Source organism: Phascolarctos cinereus, unplaced genomic scaffold (assembly GCF_003287225.1).
Source record: "Phascolarctos cinereus isolate Bilbo 61053 unplaced genomic scaffold, phaCin_HiC Scaffold_5;HRSCAF=322, whole genome shotgun sequence".
Classification (NCBI taxonomy): Eukaryota; Metazoa; Chordata; class Mammalia; order Diprotodontia; family Phascolarctidae; genus Phascolarctos; species Phascolarctos cinereus.
This window is the reverse complement of record NW_027555958.1, coordinates 466581433-466594359: the sequence shown is the minus strand read 5'-3', so window position 1 is coordinate 466594359 and position 12927 is coordinate 466581433. Positions and strand designations below refer to the sequence as shown.

Sequence of the window (12927 nt, the reverse complement as noted above, 5' to 3'; positions counted from 1 at the left end):
GAACTCTAAAACCACCATTTTATCCCATGGACTATTGTCTAAGCACCCCTCTCCCATCTATGCTTGTGCAAGCTGGTTTTTAGAACCCAAGTGCAAGACTTTACACTTGGCTCCGGTATACATCACCTAATTGGATTTACCTGAATATTCTAGCCTGTTGAGAATCTCCTGGATCAGTCCGGACTGTCATGCATTGTGTTAGCTGCTGATCCCAGGTTGGCATGCTTGGAAGAAAACTCAGCTCAATCTATAAGGGCCCACTGATATGCCCTGTAAGCACTTTCTCTATCTTTTGGACATCATCTCAAAAAATAAAACAGGGAGACAACATTAAATCTGGGGATGATTACCTGGTTTACTGGGCCAGTCCCAACCTCCTGAAACATCTGGCTGGATGGAAACAGTGGGAGTGCTGGAAGCTGCAAAATGAAGGAACACGACAGATCAGCACTTTCTTATCTGAAAGTTTTAAAAGTCCATGATCAGTCCAAGGATTGAAAGATTACCAATTCACTCCTCTTGCCTTTGCCTTAAGAAATGGGCCAGGTCCACGAGCAAGTGAGACTGCAGGTGTTGTTTTAGCCTCAAGCATGAGAGAAGCAGGCACTTGTCTGCCCAGCTCAGGTGCCAAACCTGATCCTTTAAAACAGCCTTACACAGCGGAATGAGGAAAGGTGGCCCAAAAAAACAACTATATGGATACCGCCTAACACTATCTAAATTAAGACAAGTTAAAATGGCAGCAACAGTCAAACCAAAACCCATCAAGGCTAGTAGAACTGACTTACTCAAGTTAAAGCAGTTGACTTTCTCTGAGCAGAGAGCAACTACTATGGTGGAAGACTGCCCACGTTACTCAAGTGAGTTCAGGTATGTACGTGGACTTAGAGTCAATGTAGGTAAAGTGCACATTAATGTACTTAAAGCATTCTAGAACTCAGCAGCTGCTATTGCTACTACTGCTATCACTGGTTTTATGATGTTTAGTTAAAATGTTTTGGGGATTACATTTTGTGGAGGGTTTTAATGATGATAATGATGATAATGATGAGGAAATAATATTGTAAGGATTATATTTTATAGAAGATTTTAGTGATAACAATAATAGGATTATATTTTATGGAGGGTTTTAGTGATAATAGTGATGATAATAAAAGCAGTAACAGTAATAACATCAACTCCTATCTACATAGTCTTTTTTGGGTTTGCCAAGCATTTCACATATATAATCTCATCTGATCCTTACAACAACCCTGTGAGGTGTCAGTGCTATAATTGTCTTCATTTTACTGAGGAGGAAACTGAGGTAGACAGAGGTTAAATATTTGCCCAGGGTAATAGAGCTAGAAATGATAATAATGATAGTTAGCATTAATATGGCACTTGAAGCTTTGCAAAGTTGCTTTACACGTGACTTTATTTGATCCTTACCACAACCTTGGGAGGTAGGTGCTATTATTCTTCCCATTTTGCAGATGAGGAGACTGAGATCTAGATGGGTTAAATGCTTTGCCCATGGTCACAAAAGTGATGTTTGTGAGGTAAGATTTTAACCCAGCTCTTCTCAAGGTCCTCCATACACTTTATAACACTGTCTCTCCAAGTTTGGGTGCGCATGTGTTGAAACATAATTTCATCAGAATTTAATAAGAAATAATCTTATCCATTTCAACTTGACACAGACAATTCTAACAATGTGCCCTCCCCCGGTTCCACCTGCAGAACTGACAAGCAGTGCCCCATCTGTGCTGAAGTAGCCCTACCTACCCATCTGGGGCACTGTGGTCTTTGAAAGATTCTTATTTGAAAGAGGATGTTTTAGGGAGAATCTTTTCTAACTCAGCTCTAGGTTGTGACCTCACTTCACCAAGGCCCAGAGTCCTTCCTCACTAATGACCTTGTTTTTATCTTGTATTTACTCTGGAGACATTTGTAGGTATATAGACTGTTTCCACCAGAATCGTCCCTCCTTAACAAGCGGGGGTGGGGGGCGGCTTTTGAATCTGTAGCTCCTGGCACATAGGAAGTGCATATTAAATGTCAGATTAGTTAATTAGGAAGTAAGAACATAAAAAAGCTAAGCCTTGAAGACTCAAGTGACCTTGAAGACGTTTTCCATCTCTAACTCACCAAGATCCTCATATTTTAATATACTTTAATACAAACATGTCCACATCTCTTATTTAACCCCATCATGTCCAAACCACTAACAAGCACTTATTAAGCACCACTATGTGCCAGGTACTGTGACAGGCACTGGAGATAACAAGACAAAGGTGAAACAGTATCTGCCTTCAAGGAGCTTATAATCTATCCAGGGGAGAGGACATATACATACGTAGACATATTCCAAATAGCTACAATGTGATGGGTAGGAATGGAGGGAGTGGTACTAGTGAGTGCTCCTAAAACTTCCCTGATCGATAGATGGCACCATATTGCATAGAACACGAAGACTGGAGTCAAGAAGACTCATCTTCATGAGTTCAAATCCAGCCTCAGACACTTCCTAGCTGTGTGACCCTGAACAAGGCACTTAACCCTGTTTGCCTCAGTTCCTCATCTGTAAAATGAGCTGGAGAAGGAAATGCAAACCTGCCTAATGTCTTTGCCAAGAAAACCCCAAATGGAGTCACAAAGAGTCAGGCATGACTGAAAAATAACAAAACAACAGTTAGAAGCTTCTTTATCTTTCTTACAGGGGCAGCAGAAATAGCATTAATTAGCAATAGCTTGCATTTTGATGTCTGAAGGCTTGCAAATTGTTTTACAGAAATGGCCTCACTGGAGTCTTTTGAGACAGATGCCAAAGATGATGGGAAGTTGAGGCTCAGACATGAATTGGCTTGTTTACATTCCACAATCCTGATGCGTCATTGTCGATTTACCTTTCCAATTGTGCTTTTCCTAGTCTGGAGGCTCAACAGAGCTGGAGCTGGAAAGGGCCTCAGAGCTATTGAGTCCAATTCTCTTTATTTTGCAGATGAGGAAACTGAGGCACAGAGAGGTTAAGTGACTCGTTCTGGATCACAGGAACAGTGAGTATCCAAGGTGGGATTTGCAGCCAGATCCTCCTACACCCAAGTATCATGCCCTGTCCACTCCACCGTCTTATGCCACCGCTGGTGTGCTAATCGTCATTAGTAATGGACTGCAAGCTGCTACGTGTCTCTCAACTTCTAAATAAAGATAAACATAAAGCTGCCACTTGTAATCTTTAAAGCCTGTGATGGGCCTCAAATGTTCAGAAGTCTGGCCGGGGTGCCCATAGCAACAATTCCCATCAGAAGTTTTTGAGAGAAATGAAAAAAAATCACGAACAGAATGCTTAGAAAACTAGAAATGCCACAGAATGCTTGACCTGGAAGGCTTTGGCCATGCTAATGATTGCATTGAAGGAGATCTGCAAGCTTTTGGGTACTCTGGTCATTGAGGTCTGAACCTATATTTTAGAAAAGAAGGCATCACCAGCACAATCATCTCAGGAAAGAAATAACCTCGTGTAGGGAGGGGAGAGAAAACAGGCTGGAAGTCAAAACACTTGGCTTGAAAAACCTACCCTGCTAATTCCTCCCTTATAATCTCAACCAATTCATTTAACCTGTCAGCCTCAGTTTCTTCCTAAGAACAATGAGGGATTTGGAATAGATGATCTGCAAGGTCCCCTCCAGTACCATCATTCTACTTAGCCAGGTGGAAGTAGGTACAATGGATCATAGAGTAGGAGAAGGGAGAATCTGTGAACAGTTCAAGCTGTCCAGAAGGGGAACAGCCTGCCTGCTTCCACAGGTAATGGACCCCACTGCCTCCTGAATGTCATCAAGTGAAGGTTGGTTAACCACTTATCAAGAAATGTAGGCTCTTTGAAGGCAAGTTCACTCTTGTTTGCTCATCTTTGTAATTCCAGTGCTTAGCATAGTGCCTTGGCCATATAGCAAGTGCTTAAAAAGTAAACGTTTGTTGACTGAACACTTGTTGACAACATACATTCTACTTTCTACACTACAACATTCTATATTCTAATATTCTACATTCTGACATTCTATGTTCTAACATGCTAGGTCTCAAGGTTCCTTCCAGCTCTAGAATTCTTTGTTCTGTGGTCCCTTCTATCTCAAAATCCTACCAACCTAAAGAACTTAAGCCAGGTAGAAATCCAACCACACACTTGCCTTCTTTCTACTTTTTTCCTTTTTTTGGCTAGGCAATGGGGTTAAGTGACTTGCCCAGGGTCATATAGCAAGTAAGTGTTATGTGTCTGAGGTGGGATTTGAACTCAGGTCCTCCTGAATCCAGGGCCAGTGCTCTATCCACTGTACCATCTAGCTGCCCCTCTTTTTTCTACTTCTTAAAACTCTGTAATTGAAAGAAAACGGAGAGGAAAAACTACCTTTTTCATTTCAATGATTTCTCCTGGAGAAAGAATTGTGCTATTTTCCCAACCAAGCAGGGCTGACTGTTTTTATAGAGCTTGTCAAGCCTTTCAGAGTCATTGGGTCACCAAGCTTGACAATGTAAAATGCAAGGTGGTGTCATTGCTGCCTTCAAGTGACAGTTTACAGATGTTGAGAATGCCATGCTGGGATGAAATCAATTCCAGAAATGGCCAGATGGTGCTTGCTTAATCGGCAGAAGAATCTGAGCGCCAACTTGCAACATTCAGACCCTTATTGTCTTCTCCCTCAATTTAATACACAGTTTTAGGAAGGCCATTTTATTAAATTCTAAAAACCCCAATTGACCTTTGGATCTTAAATTAAGACTAAGGAAATAGGGTAGCTGCTGATAAGAGGGCAGGCATAATCATGCTACTGCATGCTTGCTGTGTGCAAAGTTGCATTTAGATTTCAGTAGTCTACCAGTTGAGATGTGCAGGAGATGGAGAGAGAAGAGATTGAATGTTATCAGTGACCATAATGACTCACATTGTTATATTCTTAGTTGATAGAATCATAGCTCAGAGGTCATCTCATTTATCTCAACAAGACTTGCCTTTATAGAATCCCTGAAAAGTGGTCATCCATGCCCTGCTTGAAGACTTCCATTAAGGAGGGATCACTGCCTCTGGACCACATCCCAGCTATTCTGTGATAGCCCTACATGCTAGGAAACAGTTCTAAAAACATGTCAAAAATCTGCCTCTCTGTAACTCGTCCCCACTGGTCTTCAGTTTGTCCTCCAGAGTTCGGCAGAATAAATCTAAGCCTACTTCCTACAACCACCCTTAAATATTTGAGGACAGTTATCCTGTCATCTCCACATTTTTTCTTCTCCAGGCTAAATATCCCCTACTTTTTCAAGCAATCTTCTTATGACCTGAATGCTAGTCTTCCCATCAACCTCATCACTTACCTGTGCATGCACTCTATTTTGTCAATGTCCTCCCTAATATCTGGTGGCCAGAATGGAGGATATTACTCCAGAGGGAGGCTGTCTAGGGCAGAGGACCAAATCTCCCTTATTCTAAACCAGGAGTTTAGAACCTGAGGTCCATGAATTAAAATAGATGTCCGTGTGTGTGTATGTAGGTAATGAAAGCAAACATATAATCGGTTTCATTTGTAATCCTCTCTGATTTATTTTATCCACATAAGATCGTTATTATCAGAAGGAGCCCCTAGATGTCTCCAAAATGCCAAAGGGGTCCACAATACAAGAAAAGCTCATGAATCTCTCCTTTTGATACTGCACTTTAACTATAAGGCCGCTAGGTGGCACAGTGGATAGAGACTAAATCTGGAGTCAGGGAGTTGTGGTTGTTCAGTCATTTCTCAGTTGTGTCTGACTCTTTGTGACCCCTTTTGGGGTTTTCTTGACAAAGATACTGGAGTGATTTGCCATTTCCTTCTCCAGCTCATTTTACAGAGGAAGATACTGAGGCAAACAGGGTCAAGTGACTTGCCCAAGGTCACACAGCTAGGAAGTGTCTGAGACCAGATTTGTACTCAGGAAGATGAGTCTTCCTGTCCCTAGACCCAGCAGTTCAAATGGCTGTATGATCTTGGGCTTCAGTTGAAAAAAAATGCAAGCAATTGAAGCCCAAAGTAACAGAGATTTAAAGAACGCCGTCAGGTTCTGCCTCACAACCAGACTGACAAAGAGGACAAGAAAAAAAAGGCGATGGTTGGAGGACTGTGGAAAGAAAGGCACAGTGGCAGACTGTTGGTGGGGCTTAGAATTGGTCCAATCTTCTGGAAAGCAATTTGAAACTATACCCCTGAAATCATGAAACTGTTCATAACCAGGGAGTCTACTGTTATATGAGGCATAGACTTCAAAAACGTCAAAGGGGAAGGGAAAATAGAAAAGTATTTCCAGCCTCACTCTGCTGCTGCAGAGAACTAGAAACAAAGCATATGCCCAGCAACTGAGGAAGAGTTGAAAATGATGTGTTATAGGATTATAAAAGAAAGTTATGAACATGATAAATTCAAAGAAGTCTCAAAGATTTGCGTTTCAGCCCTTATTTTTTTCCCTGTGTAACTAAGACCATCAGTGGCAATGATGCAGTAAATTGATAGCTGGCCTCAGAGTTGTGAAGACCTAAATTCAAATCCTATCTCTGGCACATACTATCTGCATTACCACGAGCAAGCTGGCACCGCAGGCTTCTCTGTAAATTCAGTTGGATGGGCTCCGTATGTCTCAGGAGAAGGGGTACTCATTTTGGGAAGCCCTTTCTCCCTCCATTTTTATTGATACTTTTGTTTGTTTGTTTTTTTTTAATGCCACAGACAGTTGTTAGAATATCATCCCCACAGGGAACCTTCATTGGTACCAGAGGAAAACAGTTAAATAAAAGTCAATTGAGTCGAGCACTGTGTGTTACATTCCACAATCATCGTGCCCAACCAGGGGAGGGACGTGTGTTCCACCTTCTCTTCTCAGGAAACAAGAAAGGTCATTGCAATCAATCCAAATCCAGTTGCCTTTTGGCATTATTTTACGTTATGATCATTGTATCCATTGCTCTTTTGGTTCTGCTTTCTTCACTCAGCATGACTTCATACAAGTCCTCAAATGATTCTCTGAATTGCTGAAATTCACCATTTCTTATAGCATAATCGTAGTCTATTACAATTTATTTAGTTATCCCCCAGTGGACAAGCACCCACTTTATTTTTAGGTTTTTTGTTTTGGTTTGGTTTGGTTTTTTGTGGGTTTTTTTTTTTGCTGTCATGCAAAAAGGGCTGCGCTGAATATTTCATAATGTAACTAACCTTTCTTTGTAAAGGTAAGAGAAGAAAATGATCTCAGTAATGAGACCAAGTGGCCTTCTAGTCACCCACCTCCAAATCTACTTAGTCACTGTCTTACTTATGGAATACATCTAGTTGTTAGAGCACTGAGTCAATGTGAATCAATTCATCAGCGATTTTTCTTGCATAGCTACAAATTATTTTTCAGAACCATCGAACCAATTCATAGCATTACTGAATATTAGTGTTTAGGCCTTTCCAATAAAAAGTATGAACAGAAACTGTAGTCAAAAATTCATAAAGGTAGGGTCTTTGCTAGGCACTTCACAGCTCTTCAAATGTTATATTGTTAACGACCTTCCACTAGACAAGGCAAATGCAAATGCAATCATGCCCAGAGAGCCATCCTAGTTGGCACAAGACTCTCTCCATGAAACATCCAGAGCCAATGTGACACACCATTTGTGACAGGGCTTCAAAATCACGAGTGAGCCACCATTCTCTAGTGGAAAAGGTATCCCTCCCCTTTCCATCAGAAAGTTCTGGCTTGAAATAGTATTGATTTAACACATACATGATGCATATGCAAATGGAGATCAGTAATCTTCTCCCGCCTGTTCTCAGTCTCCAAAATGAAGTAGATGAATGCTTTATTTCTTACCCAAATTAAAGGGGTCACTGTGAACTGTGGGTGAAGGACTTCTGGCTTGAAGAAAGGGATCACTAGAGGCATTTGATGTGCTCAGAAAAGAACCCAGTAAATCTGGACCAGATGGTTTGGAGGGAGCTCCAAATGGGTCAAAGGTTGCAGCTGGAAGGAAAAGAAAAGAAGACAAAATTGGCTATTTTAGGTGGAGCGCGAGTGACTTTCCTGGATTCACTGTGAGTTCATTCTTTTCTCTCAATACTGGTGACAGAATACACAGCAAAGCAGAGGCATGACCGGCAAGTCTGATGCCTTGAGCAAGAACCACAGAATGAACTTTGGGTATGTGGATCTGGGAAGAGAACCAAGACCATAGAACAAGGCACATGGGGAGAGACCCCAGGATGGTGCTCCAAGGTTACAGAAAGACAGAGACCCGGGGACGCGGCTCCACGTGGAGAACAGAGAGACCCAAGGAAACTGGCCCCACTGGGGAAAATCTAAGGCACCATGAAACTACTGTTGGCAAGGCCACTGCTGAAGTCAGGCAGTGGGGAATTGGAGCACGTGGAGAAAGCAGAGTAAAGCCAGCCTAGATGGTAACCAGAGAGGGAATCCCCTTCTTGTCACCTTTTCTCTTAGCTAATTATTCTCACTAATTCGATGTTAAACTAATTGTTTCTACCTGCTGGAGGAGATCGAGGCTGTCAGTAGCTACAGCACTTTGTCCCACCCTTCATGAGCAAAGCCCAAGTTGCCTATGTGGAAGAGTAGCTCAGTGCAATGTGAAAGGGGCTACATTTAGAGGCAGAGGACCTGGGTTCAAATTCTGACTCTCTCACTTACTACACTCATGTGACCTTAGGAGTTACTTTTCCTCTACAAGCCAGGTTCCTCAACTACAAAGTAAGATCAATCAGTCAGTCAACAAAAGATTTCTATGTCCATGGTGATATAAAATGGGCTCCCATGAAACTGGTGCCCACTGACCCCAGCTTCTAGGGAAGGAAGAGGGGGGTGGGACAAGTTCCATGGCCCTGCTTTTACCATCATAGATTTCAAACTGCATAGTACCATGGAGATTATGTATTCTAAGGTTGTTGTAACCTGGAACAGGGAATTATTCATTCACTCATTCATTCATTCATTCACTCATTCATTCATTCATTTATTGAATGTTGTATTTTGATATTCTTGACTCCCTTCATAATCCCTCGATTTTATTTTATGTACTTAAATACATGACTCTAAAAAGGTGGCCTACAGGGGCAGCTAGGTGGCACAGTGGATAGAGCTCAAGCCCTGGATTCAGGAGAATCTGAGTTCAAATCTGGCCTCAGACACATAACACTTACTAGCCATGTGACCCTGGGCAAGTCACTTAACCCCATTGCCTAGCCAAAAAACCAACCAAACAAACAAATAAAAAGGTGGCCCAAAGACTTCATTATACTGGCCACAAGGTCCATGATACATACATATGCAAACACACAAAGTTAAGAACCTCTAATCTAGTATGCCCTTTCATTTTATAGATGAAGAAACTGAGGCCCTGAGAAGGTTAAGTGACTTCCCCAAGGTCAAACAGCAATTAAGAAGCAGAGCCATAAGAGGAATCCAGTGTTTCAGACTGCCAAGTGCAGGCTTCTTTCTAATATTCCACACTGCTTTTCTATACTGGAGAAAACCAGGATGACTAGATTTTTTTTTAATCGTTTCCATCCTATCCCCTCTTCATGTATAGACAAAGAAAAGAATTTATACAGGTGAAATGCCACTCCTATCAAAGGAAACTTGATGTCTCATAGCACTCAGGCACATTCCTCCAAAAGATGCTATAAAACAGAGGAGCCCAGGGTAAGGAAACTTTTCTAGGGCTTTGTTTGGTAATCTATTCCTGACTTTTTCCAGGTAGGGAATTCCTGGTGTGGAAACTCCCTTCACTGATGCAAATCAGGAACTGTTTTGTAACTTAACAATCTTACACAGTAGCCCAGGACACAGAAAGGTTAAAAACTGGCCTTGCCTAGCTGGTATGCTTCAGAGGAAGGAGGCTACCCCAGGTTATTTCTGACTCTATTTCGTCCTCTATCTACCACACTCTACCTCTTTCAATTCATAGGATTTAGAACTAGAACAAATCTTAGAGGCCAGTTAGTGCAATTCCCTCATTTTATAGCTAATGAAACAATAACATTGATAAAATTCCTAATTCATACGTATACAGCACTTTCAGCTTTTTAGAGCCCTTCACAGGGCCTGCATTATTGGATCGTTATAATCACCCTATAAAAGGTGGGTGCTCTTCTTATCCTCATTTTGCAGATGTGAAACTTGAGGCTGAGAGAGATTACCATACTTGCCCAGGATCACCCAGCTAGGAGGTGGCAGAGCCTGGATTTGAACCCAGACTTCGTGTCGGACATTCATCGGTCACCCCACTATCCCATGCCACTCCTCTAAAGGCTACATCACCCACTGCCCAAAGGTCCCACACATAGTAAGGAGAAGTGGTGGAATTTGACCTCAGGCTTCCAACTCCAAATCCACCACTCCTCCTATTACAGATGTTTTCCTTCCTCTGATTATTTCAAAAGACAAAGGGACAAGCTAGGGTGATGAAACTGAAAGGATGGGCATGACCCTGTGAGGTGGTGGAAAGAACCCTGGAGCAGCCCTAGAAAGCCTGGGTTCTCTAGTCTAAACTTGGTTTCTACTCATTCTATGGATGAGCTTGGGTAAGACATTCTTTTCTTTTTTTTAATTTTTAATTTTTTTTTTTATTTTTAGGCAATTGGGGTAAAGTAACTTGCCCAGGGTCATACAGCTAGTAAGCGTCAAGTGTCTGGTCTGAGGCCACATTTGAACTTAGGTCCTCCTGACTTCAGGGCCAGTGCCCTATCCACTGCACCACCTAGCTGCCCCAAGACATTCTTTTCCTTGATTTCTTTATCAGTATAATAATGGAACTCAACTAGATCTCTGGAATAGGCTCAATCGTTAGAGGAGAAAGATGCTGGATTTGGTACCAGAAGATTTTGGTTCACATCTCAGATCAATTTAAATAAATTATCTAACAGGGAGGGGGAGGGGCCTCAGCTTCCTTATATAAAACGAGAGGAGTGAATGTTTAGGGAGCTGTCCAGTTCTTAAGCTTATAATCAAAGATATGACCAGCTGTAAATCTTGTGAATCCTTTCCTCTCCCTGCTACAATCCCTTCAAAACATAGCTCAGGTACACATCCCAACACAAGCTCTTTCCTGATCTCCTGGATTATCACCACTCTCTTCTTCTTGAAATTACTTTGTAGCCATTTATGGATATATATGGTGCATTCCCTTGGTAGAATGTAAGCTCACTGAGGACAAGGTCTATTTTATTTTGTATTTGCATATTCAGTGACTAGCACAGTGTTTCATACATAGTAGGGACTTAGTAAGTATTTCTTAAGTGGAATTAAATACCTCTGGCTTTGTTTTTTTCTGCTGTCCAATGGGACAGTTGGCCTGAGTGATTTTCACTTACGTTACGATTCAATTTGGAATGGGTCAAACATTGCGAAGGGATTTGTTTTGACCAAGTTACAACATGGAACTCAATTTAAATGCCCAAGGAGGGCAAGAACACACATTATGAGGTTCACTTATTTCTACATGTCACTTCACTGGATCACATTACCAACTCCTCTTTGTATAGTCCTACAGTGAGTTAAAGCCATTTGGGACTATGTGAGTGCCAAGACTACAGCAGGTGCCACCCTAAAACTAGAACTTGGAAACTTTTCTGGAAAGAATTTTAATCCATCTTAGTGAGCTGAAGCTGGCTACCGTGGGAATGGAAGACAGCCTGATGGAGCATCAAGCCCCTTACCTTGGAGTTAGAAGACTTTGGTTTCAGTCTTAGGACTAGCTCAGCTTCTTACTGGCTGTGTGACCTTAGGCGGATTTGAACTACATTATTGCTAAGTTCCCTAAAAGCATGAAATTCTGCAACTCTGAGACCTACTTTATGTTCTGATTGTTGTCAAACTGAGCTGCTGTGGCCCAAAGTTTAGCCCATAACAGTTCATCAGCCATGCTATAAATCTTAGGGGGAAGAAGATGGCTTGGGTGATTAAACAGCTCATATAACTCAAGCAGTCGTCATGTCAGTAAAGCCACTATGCTTACGAGGCCATTTTCAAGGCTTGTAGGCGTTGGGTTTGACATTAATTTATTGATAAAATTGATACAAAGCAAAGCTCACAGCTCTAGATCAAAACTGAAGACATTTGGAGAGTGTAATTCATGCTCATGAGTGGTGCTGGAATCTTGAATGAGGAACGACCAGAGGCATTGTGATATCATGGAAAGAGCATTCGATGACCAAAAGACCTGACCTTGAGGCACTAACTTGCTGTGTGACCTAAAGCAAAACCCTTTACTTCTCTCTTGTTTCAGCCTTAAAACAAAGGGGCTGAACTGAAGGATCCTGAACCAGCTCAGATGCTGTTCACTCTTCCCTGCTTCCAGATCCTAGATTGTTTGTACCTGTGTGTGCACTTTTCCCATGTCTTTTTAACGATCTATTCTGGAATTTTCCCAGAAATCTAAGTCAAGTTCACTAGCCTATAGTTTGTAGATGGTCCTGTTCTCTTCCCTTTTCTGAAAATCAGAGAGATATTTCCCCCTCTCTAGGCCTGTTTTCCATGATCTTTTAAAAATCTTTGAAAGCTATCATGTCGACAGCTTTCAACATAATGAACAGTATTTAATATATAGGCTTTCTGGAAATAAAAAGTTATTGCTATGTAATTTGAATCCTCTCCTATGTTCTGCTGTGCACTTGACTTTTTTTTGTTTTTTTCTTATTTTATATTTAATTTTATAATGTTTCTTTTTCTTTTCTTACTATGCATTAAAATTTTAGCATTTGTCTAAAATAAAGAAGGAAGGAAGGTAGGAAGGAAGGAAGGAAGGAAGGAAGGAAGGAAGAAGGAAGGAAGGAAGGAAGGAAGGAAGGAAGGAAGGAAGAAAGAAAGAAAGAAAGAAAGAAAGAAAGAAAGAAAGAAAGAAAGAAAGAAAGAAAGAAAGAGAGGAAG

General features: G+C 41.4%; 1 protein-coding gene across 2 annotated transcripts in view; it reads right to left on the bottom strand.

The window, feature by feature from the left end:
• DNAJC6 (DnaJ heat shock protein family (Hsp40) member C6) overlaps window positions 1-12927 on the bottom strand; it is a 127662-nt gene that overhangs the window by 16222 nt on the left and 98513 nt on the right. For both annotated transcript variants that reach the window (XM_020993123.2, XM_020993121.2), the window contains exons 13-14: window positions 7861-8010; window positions 351-419 (exon numbers count right to left, since the gene is read on the bottom strand). In XM_020993123.2, the coding sequence (XP_020848782.1) occupies window positions 351-419; window positions 7861-8010 (219 nt within the window). The remainder of the gene's footprint in view (window positions 1-350; window positions 420-7860; window positions 8011-12927) is intronic.